The 26,527-nt window shown below is 31.9% G+C and overlaps 1 protein-coding gene across 5 annotated transcripts in view; it reads left to right on the top strand.

Moving 5' to 3' along the window:
- Nucleotides 1-26,527, top strand: part of LOC142334265 (long-chain-fatty-acid--CoA ligase 1) — a 225,250-nt gene that overhangs the window by 82,043 nt on the left and 116,680 nt on the right. The window contains exons 1-2 of one of the 5 annotated variants that reach the window (XM_075382163.1): nt 3,624-3,896; nt 4,914-4,940. The exons of 3 other annotated variants lie outside the window; for them this stretch is intronic. In XM_075382163.1, coding sequence (XP_075238278.1) covers nt 3,816-3,896; nt 4,914-4,940 — 108 coding nt within the window. In that variant the 5' untranslated portion in view covers nt 3,624-3,815. Of the gene's footprint in view, nt 1-3,623; nt 3,897-4,913; nt 4,941-26,527 lie in introns of those variants that run through there. One more of the 5 variants, XM_075382165.1, reaches the window with a different exon arrangement.

Raw genomic sequence — 26,527 nt, 5'->3', positions numbered from 1 at the left:
TTTGATTAATCGTAACTGCACCTAAACGACTTCAGATAAAAACGTCAAAACAATAAGCGATCTGTTTTGAATAAATGTTTTTATAAAACAATATAACTTCGGCAAATCGATATTATTTATTAAATTATATAATTTTAATAATAGTTTCTGTTTATAAGGTTGTTCGGGGACCTTATGGATAAAAATATTTTTAACTTTGTTCTTACTTGATGTGAATGATCGAATGAATGTTTAAGGAAGGATATTGAAATTTCATTCGTTAAGGTGTCTCTCTCTTTCTCGCTCTCTCTTTTTTCTGTTTAGTCTTCGAAACAACCGCAAGGTATTAATTACTTCAGAGGATGATATATACGAATGTAAATGAAGTGTATTCAAATCATTATAAAAGGTAACTGCTTTTAATAGGATTTAAACCTTAGAACTCTCGACTTCGAAATCAAATCGTTAAGATGTCTGTTTAGGTCCAAGTATACAGCATCTACGATCTATATCAATAACATTGAAACGTTGCTCGTTCAATGAAAGTTTGACAGAATTAACTTTTTTCCGCAATTACGCTGTAACTGAAGAAAAATTCACTGATCCGACTTGACTGACATGTTACCATAAGATTTCTTAATAAAATATTTTTGACTGTAGTTAGAATTTAAAAAAATATACACGTGTAACTTTCCTGTTAGTTACTATTAGCTTTTTTACAGTCTTCATTATTCTGTAAATTTATACCTTTTTTTCTTTTTCCTGTTTAGCCTCCGGTAACTACCGTTTAGATAATTCTTCAGAAGATGAATGAGGATGATATGTATGAGTGTAAATGAAGTGTAGTCTTGTACATTCTCAGTTCGACCATTCCTGAGATGTGTGGTTAATTGAAACCCAACCCACCAAAGAACACCGGTATCCACGATCTAGTTATTCAAATCCGTGTAAAAATAACTGGCTTTACTAGGACTTGAACGCTGTAACTCTCGACTTCCAAATCAGCTGATTTGGGAAGACGCGTTAACCGCTAGACCAACCCGGTGGGTTTGTAAATTTATACCTATAAAAAGAGATCCATACGAAATTTAAAAATAACTTCTTGACATTAACATTTGTCTAATAGAATTTTTTTCTATTCTTAAAGTTTTCTTACCACGTTTCATCGAAATATTTAAATATTTCCTCTTCTTAAAACAAAAAAATTACTTTCCTGTAGAACGATTAACTAAAAGTTATTAAAACGTTGAATGTTGTAATTCTCTATCGAATACTGTAAATTTCTGTATTATATGTATCATTTTATGCAGGAATAACATTAAAAATTGTGAAAGTGTGATTTTGTTTTATTGAATCTTTTTTAGTGACAAGGAATTGGTCTAAACAGAAAGATTTTCTTATTTTTGCAATCGGTAAGGTTCACGTTATTGTAAGTTTTATTTTGATTTCAATAAAATCTTCATATGAAATACTTATCCACTCCCATTTCAAATACTATTTTTATATTTGTTATCTTTTTGCGTCTGACTGCTGATTATTTTACGCAGTCTAAATATGTTTTGTTTTTTCATTTACAGAAATCTCCTTACTACTTCCTTCTACTACCTTCTGCTTCCTTTGTTAACTATCTTAAAGTATAAAAGTATTCTTGTTTCTTCGTCATCTTAGTTTAATTTTAGAGTTATTTTGTCATGTGAATGACAGAATTTTTCACCGTCTTAGCAGGTTTCAGTATATTCTTTTACAATCTACTTTAATGTCGTTATTTCATTTTTAGATGTAACATTACCCAGAAGGTTGTGGTACCGTGCAGTTTCGTTTTGTTTGCTCATTTTTTTACCTGCTAGTATTATAATGTAAACAATTAACATCATTTACATTCATTACAGTGTTCGCTTTCAAGCCTGGCTCTTTTCTTCGGTTAAATCAAACTTTATTTAATAGATGCATTTTTATTGTAGAAAAAAATTAAACTGTCAAAATTTTAATTTTTAATTTTTGCTAATTTTAATTTTAATCTTAATTTTTATTAATTTTATTAAATTTTATAATTTTTTTTATTTCTACTAAAAGAAAATAGTTAATTTTAATCAAAATATTGACAATCTTTAAATTAACAAGTTGGCGACTCATTTTCTAACATCTAATTCGCTCCGCCTTATTGATTATTCCTTTATTATGATTGTCAATTATTTCTATGATATGAGCTAAAAAAGGTTGGATTCTATCTTTCTACGTCTAGACAAACCTTTTCAATCAGAAACTACTTTTCAATTCGCTGTTTTTTATTTTTTTTTTATTTTATTCTTTATGAATGGAAGATTTCCTTTGTAATTTTTCTTCATTAACACAAACATAAACTCATAAAAAGATAAATATTCCCTTTATAAAGGTTTAGTTAGCATCTCGCTAGATACATAAGTAATTTTTTAAAACCGGCTAAAACTTTTCTTCCCTTTCACGACTGCGTTAAAAAAATTCGTCTCTTGAGTTATCTTCATCTCAACATGCGAGGTTTGAATGCAATTTTTTAAACGTAATCTAAAAAAACTTTTTTCCTTTTTTAACAGCTGTCTTGGATTAAACATTAATAATAATTTTTAATAAATAATAATACATTTTATAATTATAATATCAGAGAAAACATGTTTTAAATACGAATAAAAATAAACGTTAATAAAAATAAAATAAAAAACGACCAAAGTACATTTTTTGTTATACTTTAATCTTTATTAGGCAATTTCATTTTACTTTCTCCCTTTAGGTCGATCGGAACGAGTGAGATAGAATACTTCTTTCAAAGTTATTGTACATTTAAACAGTGCATCAAGCACAGTTTTATAATGATACTCTTGCTGTAGAATCAAATTTTCCCTTTTACCGTCACAGTCGATCCGAATGTTATTTTAGTAAATGTTTACTGCAGTTTACCTGGATGGTCGCACCTTACGCTTAAATCAGCTTAATCAGACACTAAAGAAAAGCTTCATAATTTATGGCGTACTAAGGTCACGGAAGGGCTACTTCGGTGCTTCAATTTTAATAAAAATTTACACAATTTACATAGAAAGTTTAAGTTCTTACCATCGACTCTGACGTTTAGTATAATTTTAAAATTTTTCTCTACTTTTCCAGTTTAACGATTATAAAGAATAATTTTACCTTAGTTTCATAAGGAAGTATTACAACTCTCTCTCTATCTTTGTGCGCGCGCGTGTGTAATAAGCATACAGACGTGTCGTATACTATGCACGAATATTGTAATGCATGTGCTATTAATATTATATGAAGAAATTTGGGCTACTGCTCGGAATCAGTCTTACTATAAATATTTTAATTGTTTGATATCGTAATTTAACTGACTGTAATTACCTTAAGTTTGTGATAAGTCATTAGAAAACACACCTCATACTATTTATGAGAATAAAGTTCGTCTTTGTTATTGTTATTATTCCTTTTTTTGATGAAATATAATCGAAGCGTATTTTATTCTTTTTTTGGAGGCACTTCATAAGGAAAGGAGAGTTATTTTTTGAGACTTGGCTATGTAACACGTTCGTTACCAGTGCGGTGAATGGTGTCACCTCAGTCGCGGTTATAGGGAGGGAGGGAGTGTGTTAGACCCCCAACCCACCCACCCAAAATAGCCTCAGTCGGCCGGCGAGAGCCATCATGTCCATCGCGCTTCAGTTTTTCATGGTGCAAGTTGTCCTTTACCTGCGGTTCGGTTCTCTCGAACTCGAAATGTGGGTTTAACAACGCGCCATGTCCTAAGTCGGAGTATTTTCATTTTTATTAGTATTATAGTAGTCGATGAAATCGGTTATCTGGCGAATATGTCTCCCTGCTGTAAATGCTGTTATCACGAGCCCATTAAGATCCCGATTGACCTCAACAATCAATCCGATGTGATGAAGGTAAGATCAAAATCTTGTGTCGAATGATGTAAAATTGAATTAAATCGGTCCCTTTTTCACAGACATTGGCCACGAACATTATTAAACTTAATTTTAAATATTTTTCAACATCTTTAAGGAATGCTTGAGCTGTTCATAACATTTACGTGACTTATACTTATTTGCTGAATTATCACCGACAATTAAAACAAAAAATTAGACATTACATTTTATTTTCAAAATTGCATGCAATTCAGTCAAAATAAATTATAGAAATTCTAAATTTTAAATCGTTCATTTAAATTAGAGTAGCGGATTAAAAAATATATATAATCTTAAGAAAATATTACCTATTATTAATTTTTTTTATATATTATAATTTATTATAAATATTTTAACTTTTTGCTTGATAAGCCTTCAGAAATTTTAATTTATATCAAAAAATAAAATATTTGGATTCTATATATCTGTAATTTATTCTAAGCCGGTTAATATGCCGAGGATATTGTACGTTAGATTTTATGAAACAATATTGCGGACATGATGGCAGTTCATATTTGAATTAAGTGTTATTCATTATATCCGATAAACAAATTTTATTGCCCGTAATCTTGAAAATGTATCCAATTCTTTTTAATTATAGGAAAAATGATGAAAGTGGATAAGAAGTGTTTCTCTTAAAAAATATAATTTAAAACAATTTAGTTAGAATTTGTTTTTATTTGTGTTCATGAAAATAAACCTTAAGGTGCACAATGCTATTGTAATTTTATGTAAAATTTTCACAACTGTTATGATTGGCTGTTATATGTGCTTGTTTATTGTCCTTATACTGTTCACCAGAAGGGATTTTGGTGTTAAAAGTATAGTGAGGTGTGTGTGTGTGTGTGGGCGCGCGTGAAATCATATATGTTCGCTTTATGAGTAGAGATGCAATTGATGTCTATGTTTGAATTTATTAGAAAATTATTTTTAATTTACCGTAGAATTTAAATGTTTAAAATGATAAAAATAATTATTGATTACTATATTGTACAGGTTAACCACTTTTCATTTGGAGATAGGGTGAGTTAATATACATCTTAATAAAACATGATGAATAAAGCGAAACCTTACAACACAGCACGAATTTGTCAGATTTCTATTACGATGTTTCTATTTTTTTTTTTTGGTTTTCAAATTGATTTTATCAGTCAAAGGATCGTTTATTGTCTTAAAATAATTTTCGCTAAATTATTTTAACGCTAAATCATTCGCAAACCTTTCCTAAGTAATCGAAAATTGCCTGTTGTAAATTTTTTAGTCTATTATTAATGATCTTCATTTTTTTCAAAAAACGTAATTTGTCATTTATTATTTTTCTTAGCGATTTAAAAAGTGCTTCATTTTGTTAAAAAGTTTGTGGTTCCTACTTGAGAAACTAAATTTTTTTAACAAAAAAGTACCGATAATTCAAAAATATTTTCGACAATGCTTATTTATGGTTTTTTTTTAGTTGCCTTAATCTTAAAACCGTTTTGATTTTATAATTTTTTATGAATCGAGCAACGTTTTCCTATGTTTTTAAACGGGTCCTTGCTTTAAAACTTCACCAAAATTAAACTGTGCTCATACTCGAGTGTACGACCATAAAATTTAGTCTTTTCTTTTAATAAAGTTTACAGAAAAACTGTTACAATGACCAGGTTAAGCTGTGCTATTCGACTGTAAAAGTGGTAAATTTTTATTGCGATAAAGTATGAAACAAAATGATGTGTATAATCATTGTTACCGGTAATGAATTTTATCTTGCACGTATAAAATATACTACCGGATATTAATAAAGAACATACGGTTACACCACTACGATCTTGTTGTTTTTAATATAATTGTAATATAAATTTGGAACGACGAGAAAGTATATGTTTTTTTTTAATTATATAAAAAATTTAATTTGGTAAATAGTATTTATAAAATATATTTTTTCATGTGTTTGCTATCGAATATCGTTTACAATAAAATGTAACAATTATTTCTATAATACGTTGATTTATTATCGGCGTAGTAAATAAGCAGTTGAAATTAAGCCAGATATTTCGTTCAGACTTAAGAGCTAGAAATAATCATAGAGTAGGCAAATTAGGTAGCTCTGAAGGTTTTTTTAACAACCACATATCTTGTTTTCATTAATAAATTTTTTTTTTACGCTGAAAAATAACTAAACGGATTTTTAAAAATTTGATATGCTACAGTTTTGTTAACCGGTTTTGCGCTTAAATCACAACAGAAAGAGTTCAATGTCAATTATCTTCAATAATATACAGATTCCATCGCTTCTGAAGGCTACTTGAAGTCAAATGTTATGCAATTTGTTCTACTGATTTGCCTGAAATCCTGTTTTTATACGAGCTTCGGTGTAGTTTCTCTTTATAACAGCTAAGTGTTATACTACTATAATCACGTAGGCTACGTAAGGTACAAATTTTTGTTATACTTAAAAATTATTTTCGAATGACTTATTTGTAAAATATACAGTTAAAAATTACCGTAGAATGATGCAGGCCCTGCGCCAAACGACTGATTAGAAGGAAAAGAATTTTACTTTGTTAAAAATAACGTTTTGGCATACAAAAATAAAAGTATAAATAAATAGATTCCGGTGTAAAAATTATAATTTCCGTTTAAAAACGGATAGTGTAGTTTTATTGATACACGCGTATTTTAGATATCGGGTCCAAAATTAGTGTAACAACGAATGTAGTATTACACAATATTGCAACATCTTAAATTATTCTCCTGTTGCTCGACATAAATTCATTCTGAGATTCGATATAAAATAGATAATAGTTACGTTCGTGCAAATTCAAGAAAAAATAAAGGGTTACTTAGTATTAAACAATTTATGGTAATATCTGTTCGCTACTGCACCCAAGCGTTTCATCAATTACCCAGACGAGACACCTCGTCTGGGTAATTGAGACACAGCTCAATTAGCTGAGACCCAGTTGGGACACCTGATCAGAGTAGTCTGATCAGGTGTCTCAGCTTATTTTTTGGGAAAGATTATGTGACAGTACAGTATTTCAAGAATATTTCATGATAGCGCAAAGCGGTATGATTTATTTTACCGAATTTTCTACAAAAAACATAAAATTCTCTGTACCTTTACCGATTTGAATTATGTTGATGATCACACCAAAAGCAAAGCGATAGAAAATAAAACGATTGCAAATTTTAATAAGAAAATAGAAATTTCTACACCATGCGTTTACAAAATATTCGAAAATAAAAAACTCAGTTCAACAAACTTAAAAAAAATGTTGTTAAGATTAGTAGACATTACTCCCTACACTGGACCAAAATGTAGCATTACTCCATTAGACTAATTTGAGTTTCTGTTAAATCAGGTCACAATGTTGTCAATCATAAGTAATCTGCACCGCGTTGTTCCGGCTTAAGCCAATTATTTTGTTGTATTCAGATCCGGTAGTATAATAATTTTTAATAGATTTGTACAGCCACATTAATAGCGCCGGTTTACGTCTCTTAGGATTAGTTGGTAGAGATTATTAATCACAATTCTATGAAAGAGACGAGATATTTGTTAGCTAAATTTTTAAAAGAAGAATCGTATTTATTTATACAATTGAAAATTCATCTCTTTAATAAGTGATTTAGAAATTATTGTGATTTAAAAGTAAATTCATCGGGTTTATGAATAAAATTATTTTTTTTCAAATTTCCGAATAAAATATTTACGATTAAATTTACGTAACAATGTTAAAGCTAAAATAGATGTATAATAAAATCTTTTACAAGTTTAGCATCTTCATTTTAAAGTAAATTTGTATAACTTAACAATGAAAAAATAGAACATTAACAATGTTCTACCAATAAAATGGAACGTAGCCGTCATCTTGTTCCTCACGACACGATCTTTTTTTTTGACGAATAAAAATTTTATGGATGTAAAACTTCTAATAATGCACAAAAAAATCAAGTCACGTGTGAATTCACCGAATGATTTTAATGAATTTATCTATAAATATCCATCCGATTTAAGATCAATCTGAAACTCAATTAGTTTACATAGTTTCAATAAACATACCTTTTACTTAATAAACTAATTACTTCAGTAATTAGTTTATTTTCTGTGTAATTGTACGTTATTTATAAAATTAAATTATTGCGCTGTCGCATTGAATTCATATGATATGAAAATAATAAAATTAATTACGATTGTTCAAAGAGTTATTAAATATTGCAAAAAAGATCGCTTGAAAAGATCATCGAAAAATGTTATGAAAGATGATCCGTAGTTTATGTTTTGGATAAATTAGAAATTATTTCGCGAGAAATAATTAAACGGAATAAACTGAAGCAAAAGGGTTGCAATTTTTAAATGATTAAATACGGCTCTATAATAGTGGTTAAAAGACTGGAAATCCATTGTTAGACTTCTCATTTAAGAATTATTTCACATTTTCACGGATGTGAAATTAAATCAAGTCATTTAAGAGTTAAACATTAATTCATATAAGTTGCCTTACTCTGTTATTTTTTTTCGTTTCTGTAATCTCATGATGATAATATTTTGATTAATGAATTAAAATGAGCAAAGGAACCGGAAAAGGGAATTCGTTTTGCTTAATTGGCCTTTTAACAATAGTAAATTGCACGTGATATTTTTTAGTAAAAATCAATAACGGTATAGTAAAACTACGGTCACCTCCTCCACAAACCGTTTTGATGGCAAGCACGCAACATAGCTGACATTATTCAGGTGTTCTTTTGACTTTCGTAACCGATTCTTTTTACCGAGTCTGTTGTTCAACAGCGACGCGTCTGGATCTCTTTTTAACAATGTTTTTACGATATAAAAGTATTAGCAGTATATTTTATTAATATTATATAACAGATTATTATTTTATTTCATTAACTTCAACATTTTAATACTTAAATGAAATGACTGTTTCCTGCTTTGTTACAAAACAAAAAAAAAAATTAAATTAACTAATAATTTAATTAATTTATTTACATTAACTTGGTCACGGATGTGTATCGACTTGATTTATTTTTCATTTGGTAAGAATGTTCCTCTGACGGTGAGGTAGTATTTTTTTTTTTTTTTTTTTTTAACAACTCAAGTGGAAGATAATTGAAGAAGAAATTACACGGTTTGACGATCAGAAGATATTTTTCATTTGCTTGTCGTAGTCATTCCATTGATTGAATCGTTTTAGCTTAATAATTTAGAACCTGATGTCATTCTTATATTCAAAATATTTTCATACGAAATGTCTAGAAAATCGGTTAGAAAGTATCCGATAAAAATTAGTCGTAACCGTAAGATAAATACGATTTCGAAACTATTTTGATTTTTTTAATACTTAAGGGCATGTATAAAACTTAAGTTAAAAAATAATACGTACTCCTAAATTCCAGAAAACCTTAGCTTACGGTAGGTAGTACGTTATTTACGCAGTTTTCTACATTCTTTTTTGAATTTTTATAAAGACGTGGGTTTCTCATCTTTTGTATTACACGTATATTGTAGGGGTATTTACAATTTAAGTAAAAATAACTTTTTTTTTATCGGCATTAGTGCTTATTAACTGATGACTATCACAGCATAACGATATTTACCTTATGTCCTTTGTTGTTCACAGCAATTTCATGTAAAAATTTACAAAAAAATTAATTGAAAACTTCGAGTAAAAAAAAATATATTTTCGCATTCCAGAGAGCCGTAGTTCACGATCGTTATCAATCTCTCATTTCTTAGCATTCCTTTTTTATTTTTATCAAAATTCAAGTTTCTCCTGTTTATATTTTTACGATTCGCTGTCTTACACGAGATTTTTCTAGTCCTATTTGTCTTAAAGTAATCATAATTGACAAATACAAAATTTTAAGTAATATAAAATATTTAAAATTATAAAACTGACTAAAAGCATTGAAAACAATACTTGTTTAATTTCGTCTTTTTGAATTCGACGCTGAATTAAAAAACAACTTATTAACTCTTAATTTACCGCCCGCTTAAGAAAATCGAAATTTAAAGAAGTTTAAATCCGTTCTGAAGAATACCAAGTATCCCCTGGCTGGCTTACTAGAAAAAGTGAAACTGTTTTTCTTCGCCTCCTTCTCTGTGCTTAATATGCTGTCGCACAACGTCGTAGATTTTCATAACGTTCATAACAAGCATCATAATTCGCTAAACAAAAGCGGTTCAGACTTGTTCCCGATAAGTTATTTGTGTTAACGGTTACACAAAAGATCGGAAAAGATAAGAAATTAACGTATCTCTTTTTACGGGAAACATTGCAATATGGACGGGGACACCGTTTTTATTTAATAAAAGAAAAAAGTTAATATTTATAAAATATAACACTAATATAGTTTTGTGAGGAAATGTCATCTGTTTGATAAATACATTACCCTTAATCTAATACTACAAAAAGGCCGGCCTATGGCCCGCTGCGAAAATGTACATGGTTTGTGTTTCAATAAACATGATTTTGTTAAATTTTTTGCCAACCGTAACAAAATAACATTCATGAATTTAGCGTATTAGCTGCGAAAAGCTTCAAAATCCTGAAAATCTTTAGCTGTTTCTTGAGTTGTGATTCTGTAACACAGCTCTAACCGCGATGTTTTCCTTTTTTATCCCCAAAACACAAATATAATTTTAGATCGTTCGTATAAAGAAGTATAAATCGTTCGTACGATGCGCGCAGCTGCTCTGCGCACCACGTGATGCGGTCCGCACTAATAACAGCTAAAATAAAAATGTGAGTACATACATAAAAAAAAAAACCCACGCACCATCCTTTTTTATGGGAAAGATACTAAATACTGTACCGAATAAAAATGTTTAAGTATCATTTTGATCATTTTATAATTTTATCGTATCGGGGTTACAACGATTCACTCTGATGAAAAAGATTCGCGTTAATTTTTGAATACCAGTAATCCAGAACTTCACTTTGGAAATACATTAATATATTATCATATTTAAAGATAATTTATTTTTCTTAGTCCTAAAGACAAGATAAGCCTCTCTCTTGTTACCTATTAATCTCGGCGGAAAAATATTAATAACCAATATAAAAAAATTAATTAATTAGTTGACCCATATTTTATCATTGTTTTTTAATTAATAATTATGATTAATTAGAAAATAATTCGTACAGAAATATTAAAATGTTTATTACTTAAATTTTCAACGCTAAATTTCTCAAAAACTGTTGTAAAATTTTTTGTGTGTTTATTTCTCGGTAAAAATAAATGTTTTCCTGTTTTAAACATTTCACGGCTGTTTTCGCAATTCCTTCTGATTGAAGAGCTTCATATCATTGATCTTTTAATGAATACTATTCGGAGGATTTTCGTACGAATAAAATTAAATTTTTAACAAGATCGAAAAGACTGAAAAGACTTTTGTTCAAAAAGACTGAATACGTACGCAGACTCGTACAAAGTACCAACGATTAGATAATTTTTTTATAATAAAAAAATCGTTTCTATAATAATATGTTTTATGAATTTACTATAGAATTTACTATAGAATTACAAACTTCCGAAGCTAAAAAAATATTAAATGATTCGAATAATTATGATAAATTGTAGGTTTAAATTAAACTAATCTCATTTATTACGAATACTACATTTTCGTATATGATTTAAACATCTGCAGACAGTTTTAACAAAAATATTTTAACTAAATGAGAGCATAGTCCCTCACGGAATACACACCGGTGACTGCAAATATAATAGAATTTATTTTTTAGTATAAGAATAAATTTTATGTATTAAAAAAAAGTTACCAAAGTTTTCAGCTAAACTTTGTCTTAATTATAAACAAAATAAAAAAATACCATTTACCATAAACATTCTCGGCAGGATAACATTATAAATTTATTAAATTCAAACTGGTGTATTAAACATCCGCTTGTTTTTTGTTTTTTTAATATCGTTGCTAATAAGAAATCCACTTCATAAATCTTTATACTTTCTTATAATGTTCGAAATAATATATGCCGTAAGAATTTTAACTGATAAATCTATGAACTAATCATAACAGTGAAGGCAAAAGAAAACGACAGAAGTAGTGTAAAACAGAAGCCTTTACTGTATTATTTATGACTTTTGCTTTTAATACTTAATCGTGGTGTTTTATAATAAGTAGGCTATTGCATTTAGAATAATTTGCTTTAGTCGGTTAACATACGTAATTATTTATATCTATATAAAAAACGAATAGTGTTTAGAAATAAGAATTTTATAATAAAAAAATAATTGATAATTATAATTACTTATTTTATTTTTTCTTTGATAACTTCAGCTCATTTGTAGGTCATATTAACCACCTTCCGGTCATGAATTACCTGAGAAACTAGCGTCGATGAAGTCAATTCTGTAAATATCATCTTTATTTATTTTCGCCAGTCAGTAAAATCAATTACGTAGTTTATTGAAGAAAACTGTCTGCCGACCCGCAAAAAACACATCTATTTATCCGTAGCAGAAGATATATCTTTAGATCTTTCTAGGCTTTGTACAGCGACTGAAGACAGCACTGGGTAGATCAAAATAGCCTACGAACTAAAAATCTTAAATCTAGGTTATCGGGTTAAGTGATCCCACAATTGTTAGAAAATTGCCTCGCAAATTTATAATATTTATCATACGATCGAGAAAATGACAGAAACAATCTTCAGCGTGCAAGTCATACGTTTCATTAGGTGGTATTTCTGTTTAAAAATAAATACCATCTGGCTTTTACATACATAATTCGTACCGTTTAAAAATGTTTAAATATTTCGCTAATAATATTTATCTAACTAAAACGTGTTATAGATTTATTTAATGATATCTTTTAATAATTAATGTAATGATTAATAATTAGTAGCGACCGAGGAATGTTTTTTTTGAAATAATAGAATTTAACACACTACGAATACGTTTGATATTAAACCGTAATAAAATTACCGTATTTACTCCAGAGTTCCGAGCACAATTTTTCTAAAAATTGGCCTTTAAGAATAGATATGCGTGTGGTCTAAACGTTAAGGGCATTAATCTCCTTTTTTTGTATTCAAGCAAAAGATATGAACATCAAAAATGTTTTATTATAATGACAGTAATGGAAAAAGGTAAAAAATAAAATAAAAAAATACCGCGTACGTTTTACTTCGGAGAAGACCTACTTAAGGGTGAAGCTTTTACTGGTAGAGTCATAGTATGTATAAAAAAAGGGTTGTATGGATAGCCGGTTGGTTCTGATTACCACTGAAGTTTTTTTTTTTTTTTTTTTTTTTTTTTTTTTTTTTTTTTTTTTTTTTTTTTTGTCTTCAGTCATTTGACTGGTTTGATGCAGCTCTCCAAGATTCCCTATCTAGTGCTAGTCGTTTCATTTCAGTATACCCTCTACATCCTACATCCCCAACAATTTGTTTTACATACTCCAAACGTGGCCTGCCTACACAATTTTTCCCTTCTACCTGTCCTTCCAATATTAAAGCGACTATTCCAGGATGCCTTAGTATGTGGCCTATAAGTCTGTCTCTTCTTTTAACTATATTCTTCCAAATGCTTCTTTCTTCATCTATTTGCCGCAATACCTCTTCATTTGTCACTTTATCCACCCATCTGATTTTTAACATTCTCCTATAGCACCACATTTCAAAAGCTTCTAATCTTTTCTTCTCAGATACTCCGATTGTCCAAGTTTCACTTCCATATAAAGCGACACTCCAAACATACACTTTCAAAAATCTTTTCCTGACATTTAAATTCATTTTTGATGTAAACAAATTATATTTCTTACTGAAGGCTCGTTTAGCTTGTGCTATTCGGCATTTTATATCGCTCCTGCTTCGTCCATCTTTAGTAATTTTACTTCCCAAATAACAAAATTCTTCTACCTCCATAATCTTTTCTCCTCCTATTTTCACATTCAGTGGTCCATCTTTGTTATTTCTACTACATTTCATTACTTTTGTTTTGTTCTTGTTTATTTTCATGCGATAGTTCTTGCGTAGGACTTCATCTATGCCATTCATTGTTTCTTCTAAATCCTTTTTACTCTCGGCTAGAATTACTATATCATCAGCAAATCGTAGCATCTTTATCTTTTCACCTTGTACTGTTACTCCGAATCTAAATTGTTCTTTAATATCATTAACTGCTAGTTCCATGTAAAGATTAAAAAGTAACGGAGATAGGGAACATCCTTGTCGGACTCCCTTTCTTATTAGGGCTTCTTTCTTATGTTCTTCAATTGTTATTGTTGCTGTTTGGTTCCTGTACATGTTAGCAATTGTTCTTCTATCTCTGTATTTGAACCCTAATTTTTTTAAAATGCTGAACATTTTATTCCAATCTACGTTATCGAAAGCCTTTTCTAGGTCTATAAACGCCAAGTATGTTGGTTTGTTTTTCTTTAATCTTCCTTCTACTATTAATCTGAGGCCTAAAATTGCTTCCCTTGTCCCTATACTTTTCCTGAAACCAAATTGGTCTTCTCCTAACACTTCTTCCACTCTCCTCTCAATTCTTCTGTATAAAATTCTAGTTAAGATTTTTGATGCATGACTAGTTAAACTAATTGTTCTGTATTCTTCACATTTATCTGCCCCTGCTTTCTTTGGTATCATAACTATAACACTTTTTTTGAAGTCTGACGGAAATTCCCCTTTTTCATAAATATTACACACCAGTTTGTATAATCTATCAATCACTTCCTCACCTGCACTGCGCAGTAATTCTACAGGTATTCCGTCTATTCCAGGAGCCTTTCTGCCATTTAAATCTTTTAATGCTCTCTTAAATTCAGATCTCAGTATTGTTTCTCCCATTTCATCCTCCTCAACTTCCTCTTCTTCCTCTATAACACCATTTTCTAATTCATTTCCTCCGTATAACTCTTCAATATATTCCACCCATCTATCGACTTTACCTTTCGTATTATATATTGGTGTACCATCTTTGTTTAACACATTATTAGATTTTAATTTATGTACCCCAAAATTTTCCTTAACTTTCCTGTATGCTCCGTCAATTTTACCAATGTTCATTTCTCTTTCCACTTCTGAACACTTTTCTTTAATCCACTCTTCTTTCGCCAGTTTGCATTTCCTATTTATAGCATTTCTTAATTGCCGATAGTTCCTTTTACTTTCTTCATCATTAGCATTCTTATATTTTCTACGTTCATCCATCAGCTGCAATATATCGTCTGAAACCCAAGGTTTTCTACCAGTTCTCTTTATTCCGCCTAAGTTTGCTTCAGCTGATTTAAGAATTTCCTTTTTAACATTCTCCCATTCTTCTTCTACATTTTCTACCATATCTTTTTTACTCAGACCTCTTGCGATGTCCTCCTCAAAAATCTTCTTTACCTCCTCTTCCTCAAGCTTCTCTAAATTCCACCGATTCATCTGACAACTTTTCTTCAGGTTTTTAAACCCCAATCTACATTTCATTATCACCAAATTATGGTCGCTATCAATGTCTGCTCCAGGGTAAGTTTTGCAGTCAACGAGTTGATTTCTAAATCTTTGCTTAACCATGATATAATCTATCTGATACCTTCCAGTATCGCCTGGCTTTTTCCAAGTGTATATTCTTCTATTATGATTTTTAAATTGGGTGTTGGCAATTACTAAATTATACTTCGTGCAAAATTCTATAAGTCGGTCCCCTCTTTCATTCCTTTTGCCCAGCCCATATTCACCCACTATATTTCCTTCCTTGCCTTTTCCAATGCTTGCATTCCAATCTCCAACTATTATTAAATTTTCATCTCCCTTTACGTGTTTAATTGCTTCATCAATCTCTTCGTATACACACTCTACCTCATCATCATCATGGGCGCTTGTAGGCATATAAACGTTAACAATCGTTGTCGGTTTAGGTTTTGATTTTATCCTTATTACAATGATTCTATCGCTATGCGTTTTGAAATACTCCACTCTCCTCCCTATCTTCTTGTTCATCACGAAACCTACTCCTGCCTGCCCATTATTTGACGCTGAGTTAATTACTCTAAAATCACCTGACCAAAAGTCGCCTTCCTCTTCCCACCGAACCTCACTAATTCCTACTATATCCACATTCACCCTATCCATTTCCCTTTTTAAATTTTCTAGCCTACCAACCTTTTTTAAGCTTCTAACATTCCACGCTCCGACTCGTAGAATGTTATTTTTTAATTTTCTGGTGACCCCTTCCTTAGTAGTCCCCACCCGGAGATCCGAACGGGGGACTATTTTACCTCCGGAATATTTTACCAAGGAAGGCGCCTCCATTATTGTTATGTGAAAATGCAGAGAGCCACATTTTCTTGGAAAAAAAGCAGCTGTAGTTTTCCATTGCTTTCAGCTGCGCAGTACTCAGAGGACTGAGTGATGTTGATACGGCCGTTTAAGTCGTCCTGACTCACGCCCCTAACAACTACTGAAAGAGCTGCTGCCCTCTTTCAGAAACTTAAGCTAATATTTTATATTTCCTAATCTTTATTTTATGTTGCCTCTTTACTTTTTATTCAGTTACTTTCGTCTCCCAGTTCTGCAATAATATCTTAAAATCTCACACCTTATTTCTATTCGTTCCTAATCATAAGTATATAAATTATTTTTTTAATTTCTCTAATTAGCTTTAATTTTATTATGTACAGTCTACGTACTTACCTTACAGACCAATTAACATAGCAGTGCAAATTCGAATGCAGAATGCATAAAGGATGATCGATTAAATCCATGTCAACGGCGAAACCAGAAAACGTAATACTTTTTCAAAATAAATTAATCTTAAAATCTTAATTTTAACACGGAATTTAAGTAGCAGTTTTGTAAACTTATTAATAAAATATTTATATCCCCCCCAAATCAACACCATAAATATATATATATCAGCACAGTTTTTATTTTTTAATGGATTAATACCTCCTGCTATCAAAGACTAAGTAAATAGACGTATTAATTTCTTCGATAAAATTAATTGCCAATAATCATAATACTCCACCCGACTTAAATTATTGATCGCAGCCAGCGTGCACATAAAAATTATTTTATATATATTTATTTCATTTTCGTAAACGTAGATTTCTGTAAACATATTAATTTTTAGAAAATTTAAAAGAGTCCTAATATGGCAATTTTAACTTACTTCTCTGTTTCCTAGTCTTAAAAACACAGTGCCCACATTACACGAATAAATCCATATTATGCTTATCTCCAGTTAAAGCATTGCTCCTCTGCGAGCTGTTGGGGCTCGTACTTAACGAGCTATTAAGGTGTTAAGTAAGTACTATTCGACCTACTTCCTTGGCTGCCCAAATTCAAGGTATTATTACATTGCAATTGTATGCACTAAATTATAACATTAATTATTTTGCCCTTAAATGTTAGAATTATTTATATAATTTGTAACAATCGAGTGAAGAATAGAGTATCGGACGTAGTGATCGCGTGTTATAATAAAATAAAAGACATTCAATAAAATTTTCGGTACGGAATCTCCAAAAATTAAAACATAGTAAGATTTTTGCTGGCTTCGATTCATCTTTGGTCGCCAGCGGGCCGAGTTATCTCGGCCGTTAATCGTTAGCCATTAACCACATACCACACTTCATTATCACAGGCTATCATTAGCCATTTCACACTTCATTATCGTTTATGTCCGATAAAATTGTCATTATTGTCGTCAATAACAATCGTTCTCCTCAAAAAAAACCTCAAATTACATTTTTTTTCCTTTATATTATTTCGTTTAACTCTTTACTTTCATATTACATCAATCAAATTGGAAATTTACGTGTGCAATACACACACAGCTTACTTTTATTACAGGAAAATATGTGGTATCCGTGATGCATGTTCATATGAATAACGAATGTTGTAACGATCGAATGAAAATTCATCATTTTAAATTAATTATATAATTTATGTACATTACGCTTTTTGCAGGGGTATTTATTCAGTTTAATTCCATAAAAGAACAAAGTCAGAACATTATCTGTTTAGCGGCAGTTCGTGGCCGAATGCTTACAAATAGAGAGAAAAGATATGGAAATAAAGAAGCACGAACTTACTTTATCGTAAGCTTTTCTCTATTTTGTTTTTTAGGTTAATAAATACTTTTCAAAATTTCATTAGAATTCTTTACAAAATCCTTCTTTCCTTTGTAAAAAGATTCAATTTCACCATGTACAGAAAAAAATTTGGAATAAACGATTTTCGTACTTTTTAATGTTTTTGTCGCCGTATTTAAAATGCTTTTTAAATACTATTTTAAATACTCTAAGTCGGAGGTTCTCAGGTTCCTAGTAAAATTTGGTTGCTTTTATACGGATTTGAGTATTAAATACTGGATACCGTTGTACTTTGGTGGTTGGGGTTCAATTAACCGCACAACTTAGGAATAGTTGGCCTGAGTCTGTACAAGACTAGTACTTGCTTCGGCAGTACATATACTAAAATTGGAAATTGGAGTCTGTACAAGATTACACTTCATTTACATGTCGTACTTATCAACCTCATTTCATCGGGTCGGGGGAGGTTACTTACCGTTCATTAGTTGAACAGACAACATTAGTTATCAACATTAGTTGAACGTATACATTAAAAATAAAAATAAATGAATAAAATACATAAATTTCTAATTGTTTATGTCGGCAGCTAGTTCAGTCGATTCTGTTCGATCGGCTTATATATAAGTTCTTTACCGAATTTCATTGAAATCGATTTTCCATAATTCGAACCGTCTGTTCAGATATAAATAATTACACCTTCACATTCATTTATAATTTATATAAAAAATTATTTTTTAGTTCTCGAGCTCAATAGCTCTGAAAGCTCTCAATAGCAATGGATACATCCGCATTCAGATGTACCCGTAATTTAAAAACCGGCGTGACATAGAGATTTTGCAGAATCGGTGGAAATGCACAGGTTAGCTTAAAATTCGTAAACGATTGTAAAAATATTGAAGTACAAAAATTACGATATCAATATTTTGGTGGTTTTTTTCAGTTACGTTCGAGAGATCACCTTAGAGTAAAATTTAGTTTTTTATCGCCATATAAATCTTTTATACCTTCTTTGACTCTTCGCAGGCGCTCACGCATAGTGTGACCTTACAGACCTTGTAGGCCTTGTACTCTTTTGTTTTTTGTTATAAAGATAGAAAGGTTTATTTTTTATTTCGAACGGGCAAATAACTTTTTGCTATCGCAATATTAATTGAAGATAAAAAAAATTATTCATAAAACACACTATTCTTTCACGCAGTGTATAAATAGAGAAATCATTTTGTTAATAATGTGGCTCGATGCCACTAACATATATCATACTCGTCCACCTGCGACCTGGCCAAATCGCTGTCATTTTAACAGCCATGTTTTTCCCTTACGCGAAACTAAACGTGGTATAATTTAAATCTGTATTGTCCATTCCTCGGGAGTAATGTAAATTTTTTTTTAAAGTCATAGTTTATCATATGATCTCCACGATTTTAGTATTATAATAAATGTTTTCCTTCCAAAGACAGCAGACTTGGTGGTACCGTCCATTTAAATGGGATTATTACCTACTAAAATCCCCTTTTTCACTCACGTTTTCCCGGGGCCGGGACCGCTCTTACATTTCCTCATTCCGGGGCATGCTGTCTGTCAGCTTACTTGGAGCAATCTTCCGAGTCAATCCACCTTCCTAGACGTCTAGGGGTCCACTAAGCATTTCTCATTCCTCCTTCTTCTTATTCTCAGGACCCGTTCGACATAAGCCGGTACGATATCCAAGCCTTCTTATCCGTCAACATTGCCTGGACAGTGTTACCACGAGAGACTTCTCCAAACGCTGAAGAGAGCGCACTTCGCTCTGGACCATAATGGGCGCAGCCAGAAACAAATGTGACAAGCGTCATCGGTGTCTCTTGCAGCGCTGGAATCGGGGAGGGGGTGGGTGCTCTTTTTAACACAGCTAAAATGGTGGAAAAAACCCAGCTGGGTTAAGTAAAGTGTGGGATCTGGACTCTGACCTTTTCATATGGGGAATATTGAAGCCGTAAAGGACAGTATATTAGATCAAATATCAAACAGCTGCACCAGCAAACGTCGGGAGATTATATTCTCTATACGATTCGGTCTGCTGAACATTAATACTCGGGACGCGGAAAGTGTAACTTCTCTGTTGCGACGTGTGTTTAGTCGTCGACGTGCTACTACTCCTTGATTACTAAATTCCTCGACGATATCCTCCTCCTTCTAAGGTGATCTCTAAGGTGTTTGTGTGCATTAGTAAATCCCTGCACACAACCGCTCGTTTTAAGGTGTTTAACGTTCCATGTAGAGAGACATCGATGTTCATGACTCCCATCTTCGTCGCTTTCAGAAGTCGTAGCGATTATGAAACGTTGACCGTTTCAACAAATAGTCCAACAATAGTTTTCCTTGCCTCCTTTACAACTTCAGTTGCAAGCTGCAGGCTCTTCAACAACTTCCGTGATACCTCACGCTATCACGAAAGGACTTTGAAAAATCATCTTTGTTCCTCTTGATCACTAAATACTTCGGAATCGATCCGATGCTCCTTGGTCAAATCTTAGTTCGATCTTTCTTTTCCTGGAGTTTTAGTTTTTCTTTCTTTACGCTCTTCCCTTCGCTTCCGAAGACAAAGGCTGTTCTGGACGAGGGGTTTTTACCTTGAACCTCTGCCACGGATATTGTGAAAGTAAAAATATCCATAACCTATGGATTCATCAGACAATATGTCGTAAGGTGCAGGTGGAGAGACGGTTGGGCGTGCCCAACTGTCTCATCGTTCACAACTTACGACATATTGAAATACAACCGCAACCAGCTCGGAACCGCCAATCCCGTACTCCACAGGGAGCTCCCGAGGAAGACCATTGCCCCCTTGGCCGACGAAGTATCATTGCCCCATTGGCACCTCGGCCGAGGTGCCGAAGTATCATGTCGTTGCCCGCCCCGGACGTATGCGTAGATGTTATTGCACGGACGTGGGGTTGGTTTATTATTATTATTATTACTAGCAATTTTTTAAAATGATCAGAAATTTTTGCTAATTCTTTATTAATTGACATTTATAAAAATCGATTAATATTAAATGAATAAATATAGATATAAAATTCATTGCTTAATTTAACAAAATATAATAATCAGCTTATAAACAAATAAACTCATCAAATTATTATTTAATTTTGTATAAGATTTGTTTTTTTTTTAAATATAAACATAATTATTCTACGGAATAAGAGTAAATTACTCATTCATAATACTTCAATATCCGGCAATCGTTCAATAACATGTAAATGATATAAAAGCATATAGCAATACATTAAATACATTACATACATTAAGTAGTCATATTCTTATAAGTATTACTTTCTTTGGTAGGATATTGCAGAATAGGATTCTATGAAATAAATCATATAATTATTGTAACCTGTGCTGAGATTTATGCCTTCTGCTATTTATTTATTCTTATAAATTTAGTTAATAGAATCAGTCTGTTACATTTAATTTATTGATCGGCTATTTATAAAATCAGTCGAGTGTTAAGCAACGTTGGACGCTAACGTCGAATCATCTCTTTAGTAAAAAAAAATAAAAGGTTTCGGTTGATTTGATCTACATGAGTGCCGCAGTCGTCGCTTACTGTCTATCGGAAGATTTTTTCCCCTGCCTCCTGGAACCAGACCAGTTAAGCATGAACACGGTTCCGGGAGGTGCCTTTGCCTCTAATCGCTGGAAGAGGGAAACGCCAGGCCCGGTTATACCGTTCCCGGCCTCATCACCCGGCAATCAGGACTCTGTCCTTTGTGCTTCGCCTCTCACAGTGTCGAAGTCCACCAAACTGCGTAACAACGTTCCAACGATGGTCCCCACCTCGGGATTCCCAGTTACGGCAATACAGTCGCGGCGTTCCACGTCCCACCGAGGACACTGGAGATTCACGTGTTCCGGCGTGTCTAACTTGCGACAGTAAATGCAGAAGGGGTCTTCAGTTCTTCTTCGTCCTTGCAGGTATGAAAGATCCCATGGCCGGTCTAGAATTGTGTCAACTAATTCCTGACCGGAAGATGTTTTTGGAAAGTAACATCGTAACGCAATATACCGTCTTGTCCGTCCATCAAGTACTCGCCTAGCTCGCTGCAGAACCAAAAGATTTTTACAGTAAAAGTTTCCTTAAAATTCGTGTAAAATCCATTGTTATTTCTTTTTCATGGTACACGGTACTCGAATTACGAACAATAGAAACAGCGATTCTGATTATTAGTAATTTGTCGCAACAACATTGAAACTTGTTGCCACAACGCGGTTGTAATATACCTTGTATACTTAGTTAATCGCTTATTAAATTGTTCCGCTAGAAAGAAATGTCTGTTGACAAGAGACACCGTGACTGCTGATACTCATTGAAAGCAGGGTTCAATTCTAATTTACGATCGGTTTTGCGATATCAACTTAACCTTAGCTATGTAAATGTACTATTGTGCCGCGGGTACATTTGTGTAGAGGACTACAAAGTCTTAAATAGATAATTGAAGTTCTGCGCTTTTATGTGGTATTTACTTATTATAAACGTATTTGCAACTATCCTTATAATAAAATAACCGTTTAAAAATATCTCGATGTCGTCAAAAAAGAAAAGATTTATTTCCTCTTAAATAAAATAAAAAGCGCTCGTCAAAACGGAAATATAAATGTTATTTTTAATAAAATTATTACAGATTCGATTTACTATACTCGTAGATTTGATTCGGTGCATTAAAACATAATAAATATCTTCTCGGTTAGAAGTCGCATTTATTTTCGATCAAGGTTACATCTAGACAGTTGCCGAATGAAGACCAGTCAATCGCTATCTTTTTACTGTAAATGTCTGATTATTCTTTTTAAAGTAAAAATATACTTTACTGTCAGTCAGTAAAAGTATTTTCGAGCGGTCTCTTTGATGTAGTCTACTCGTTAAGAATATTGGAACTCGCATCATTCACAATATGTCGCTCCCTCTCAATAGTCTGCTTATGTTTCTAAATTTTTCAATGAACCTTTATAAATAACTTTTTTTTAAATGTACTTAGGAAAATAATTATTATAGAATCAATTAAATATTTAGTCCTTAAATAAATAAGAACTGTATAAAAATTGTTGAAACATGGCAACCGAGTCTTTGATCCGTAAGGTGTAATAAATTAAGGTAATTTCCATATGTCCTTTTTATTTCAAAATATCTGAGAGAGAAAACTGTAGCGGGCAGTTCGACTGAACGGTTTTTAATTAAGTCGGATACTTCCATACGAGAGTGTATGTTTCTTTAGGAAGCCTGAACGCCGAGCCTATTCATAGACGACTCATTATTTTCCGGACGAGTACTAATTTTTGTGGTATCACATAATTTTTAAATTATTAAACGCAAAATTGTTTATCAGTAATGTGCTGCTCTCGTTTTCGATAAAGATGTCTCTGTATCCACGGGTATGTGTTTCATTCCGTGAAACGAAGAACCAGCCGCTCATATCACGGTTGGGCGATCGGGAGCTTGAAGCGATCTTACGGATGGAGTTCGCCTCATGCTGCTACGGATAGATAGTTTTTTCGCCGATCATTAATTTTCCTTAACTCTTATTATCTCTTATCCGACTCTTTCTTCATTATTCGTTCTGGGTTCTACGAGTGAGCCTGTAAAGTCGGTGGGATCTGGTTAGGGCGACCGCCTTCGGACTCTGTTCCAATCTAGTGTGGCTGTAACTTCAACTTATGATTGAAGTATCTAACGACTAAGCTGGGACTTCTAATCTCTTCTAAAATGATAACGCGAGGACAGTGTAGGCTTACATATGACAATGGAAATAATATAAGACGGCAGGAAAAAAAACTTATTTTCTTGATACATTAAAATTAATTTATTTAGAACAAACTGTTTAAAGTACAATTTATTAAATCTAAAAACAGTGTTTTGTTAGAAAATAAAAATCTTTGTGATTATTATTTTTAAGGCGTATTTGTACTATTGATCGGGAATATTCATTGTTTTTTTTTGTACTTTTATAATTCAAATATTTTATCTTCCGTTTATTTTTAAGTAATACAGTAAAACTCATTTAACTTTCTTCCGTCTCATTTAAAAATAGAACTCGCATTTCTTCTATTACCTAATGATGCGGTTAATTAAACGGCTACAGACGAACTCGTTAATGTATTGACCTTAACCTCAAACTTAAGGTTAATATATTAACAGAAAAATGTCAATTAAAATTAGTTTAATTCTTATAGTCAAGTATAAGTAATTCAGAATGAAATTTTCTGCAGAATCAAAATAGTTTTTTTAATTCTTAATAAAATAGGGTACTGTTTTTATTAACTTATAAAAAATGAATATTCCACATCGTTTCTTGGTCGATGATGTTTACAAAATTTTTGTTTGCTGGTGATCTTGTAAATTTTCAGATCAACCATCTCTGAGACAGTTCTCTTGGCTGGACTCTAAACAGCTAATGAATCCTACTTATAAAATAACACAGGTTTTTTCGCTTGATATGATATCACCACATAAGCTTGAAGCTTGTGCGTGAGATATGGAAATGGGATTTTGTAGCATACGATAAATCTCACGCCTGACCGGGATTCGAACCCGGAACCTCTCGATGAAAAGCTGAGACGCTACCTCTCCACCTTTTTATTGAACTTCATTTTATAAATGGAAATGTATTGGACTTATAATATCGCAGAAAATATTTTTAAAAATATATGCGCGCGCGCACACATACACACATGCAGAGAGAGAGCGAAATTTCAACCTTTTCATACGAAGTGGTTTAGCAGTTTAAGAGGATTTTAACAAATTGTAAAATAAAATCCTTGTTGCTTATCTAAATACTCCACACTCATTTAAAGAGAAAATCTCCGAATACACAAAAATTTGTTCAGTTTTTCTTTACTTCCTTATTAATATAAGGAAAAAGTATTAAATATTTCGCTATTTTTTTTTTTTTTTTTTTGAGAATGGAAAAAACAATTTCTTTAAAAACTTTATTAACATCTAAATTGTCAATAACTTATGTTGTCATTAACTGTCAACATTGCTAACGTACTAGGAAATTATTTGAGGATACCTGTCCGAAATTCGATTTGCGTGAAAATATAGTAAAAAAACGCGTAGTTTTGTCTTTTTTGTTATCTGGAAAGTATTCTGGCGGTTTTTGCACATTAAGTTATTAAGAAAGAATAAACTTAAAAACAAGCAGGGAATCCAATTTTTTATTTTTTCTTTGGTAAGATACTACGGGTGGCTTCAAAATTAGAATTCATATTCCCCTTTTTCTAACATAAATATGTTTTAGTTTTAAATTACGTTAAAGACATGTTAAAATTCTCTAATCCTATAGAAAATAGTATTGTATATCTTTATATTCAGAAAAATTGTAACGTACGTTCTATAGCAAAAATATACATTTGGAAAACTATAAAACATCCAATTTTGTTAAAAATGGAACTTTCGAATGAAACTTTTCGGCCGTAATATCGTTGGCTTTTAAAATCGACATCGATTGTGCGTCGTAATTAGAATACTCGTTTCTAAGTTTAATACTGGAAAAAAAAATCTTTAAAGGGACAATAAGGTTTGATTTTACACCACTCCGCGAATTTTCTTCTTTCCTTACATTAATACAAGCTAAAATGCGCTCAACAATTTGAATGCCGTCGGAATTAAAGTAGAAAGAACTTACACAAAATGTGAGTTCATAGTAATTGTTTTTTGACAATCTTTAAGATAGAAGATTTTTGTGGAAGTAGATATCAAACAGATATACGTATATATAAATACATATCTTTTCGTTATCATATATAAAGAGGATTTTAATCTCTCTTTATGATATATATATATATATATATATATACGAGATATATTATGATATATATATATATATATATATCTCGTATATGTATATGTAAACATATATATATATGAGAAAATAAGAATATATTTATTTATTTTGAGAAAACGTTTCTTCAAAAACATGCTTGTATCTACAACAGTTTTGGTACTGTTATAGATACCAAATTTAAATTTTCTAACCACACGACTCTGTTTAAAGATGCGCACCTAGTTGGGGAAACCTCTGTGACCAGGGGAAACTCGCAGGGTTCCGTTCTCGGTCCCTTGCTGTGGAACTGGTCTTCGATGGATTTCTGGGATTGATATTTTCAGAAGGGGTCACGGCCCAGGGTTTCGCCGATGAACCCTATTAGTTCGTGGTAACTCACGACAGCAGCTAGAAGATCGAGCGCAGCTGTCATTCAAAATTTAAAAATTTCTGTGCTGAAAACAAAATTTATGCTTCCCAAGGGTGCAGACAAGAGATTGCGAAGAGGCCGGGAGGCCGAGGTATTTGGGATGCGGTTTCGAGTCGGACCAGTACCGGAGCGGAACAGTGATCACAGTGCACCGGATCTAAATTTCGTTAAGTTGCCCATCTTCCGCCTGCGGAAGAGACTGCAGAGTCTCCCGATGGAAGCATTGTAGCTGTAATGGGACACCATGACTAAGGGAAGATTCTTGTATAAGTTTATATAGGATCTTGGGAAATGGTATGCCTCGAGCTCGTTTTTAAGGGCAACGGGTGCCCAGGTGCTCACCAAC

Source organism: Lycorma delicatula, chromosome 1 (assembly GCF_047948215.1).
Source record: "Lycorma delicatula isolate Av1 chromosome 1, ASM4794821v1, whole genome shotgun sequence".
NCBI lineage: Eukaryota > Metazoa > Arthropoda > Insecta > Hemiptera > Fulgoridae > Lycorma > Lycorma delicatula.
Note: the sequence above shows the minus strand (reverse complement) of the source record. Positions and strands in the feature narration are given on the sequence as shown.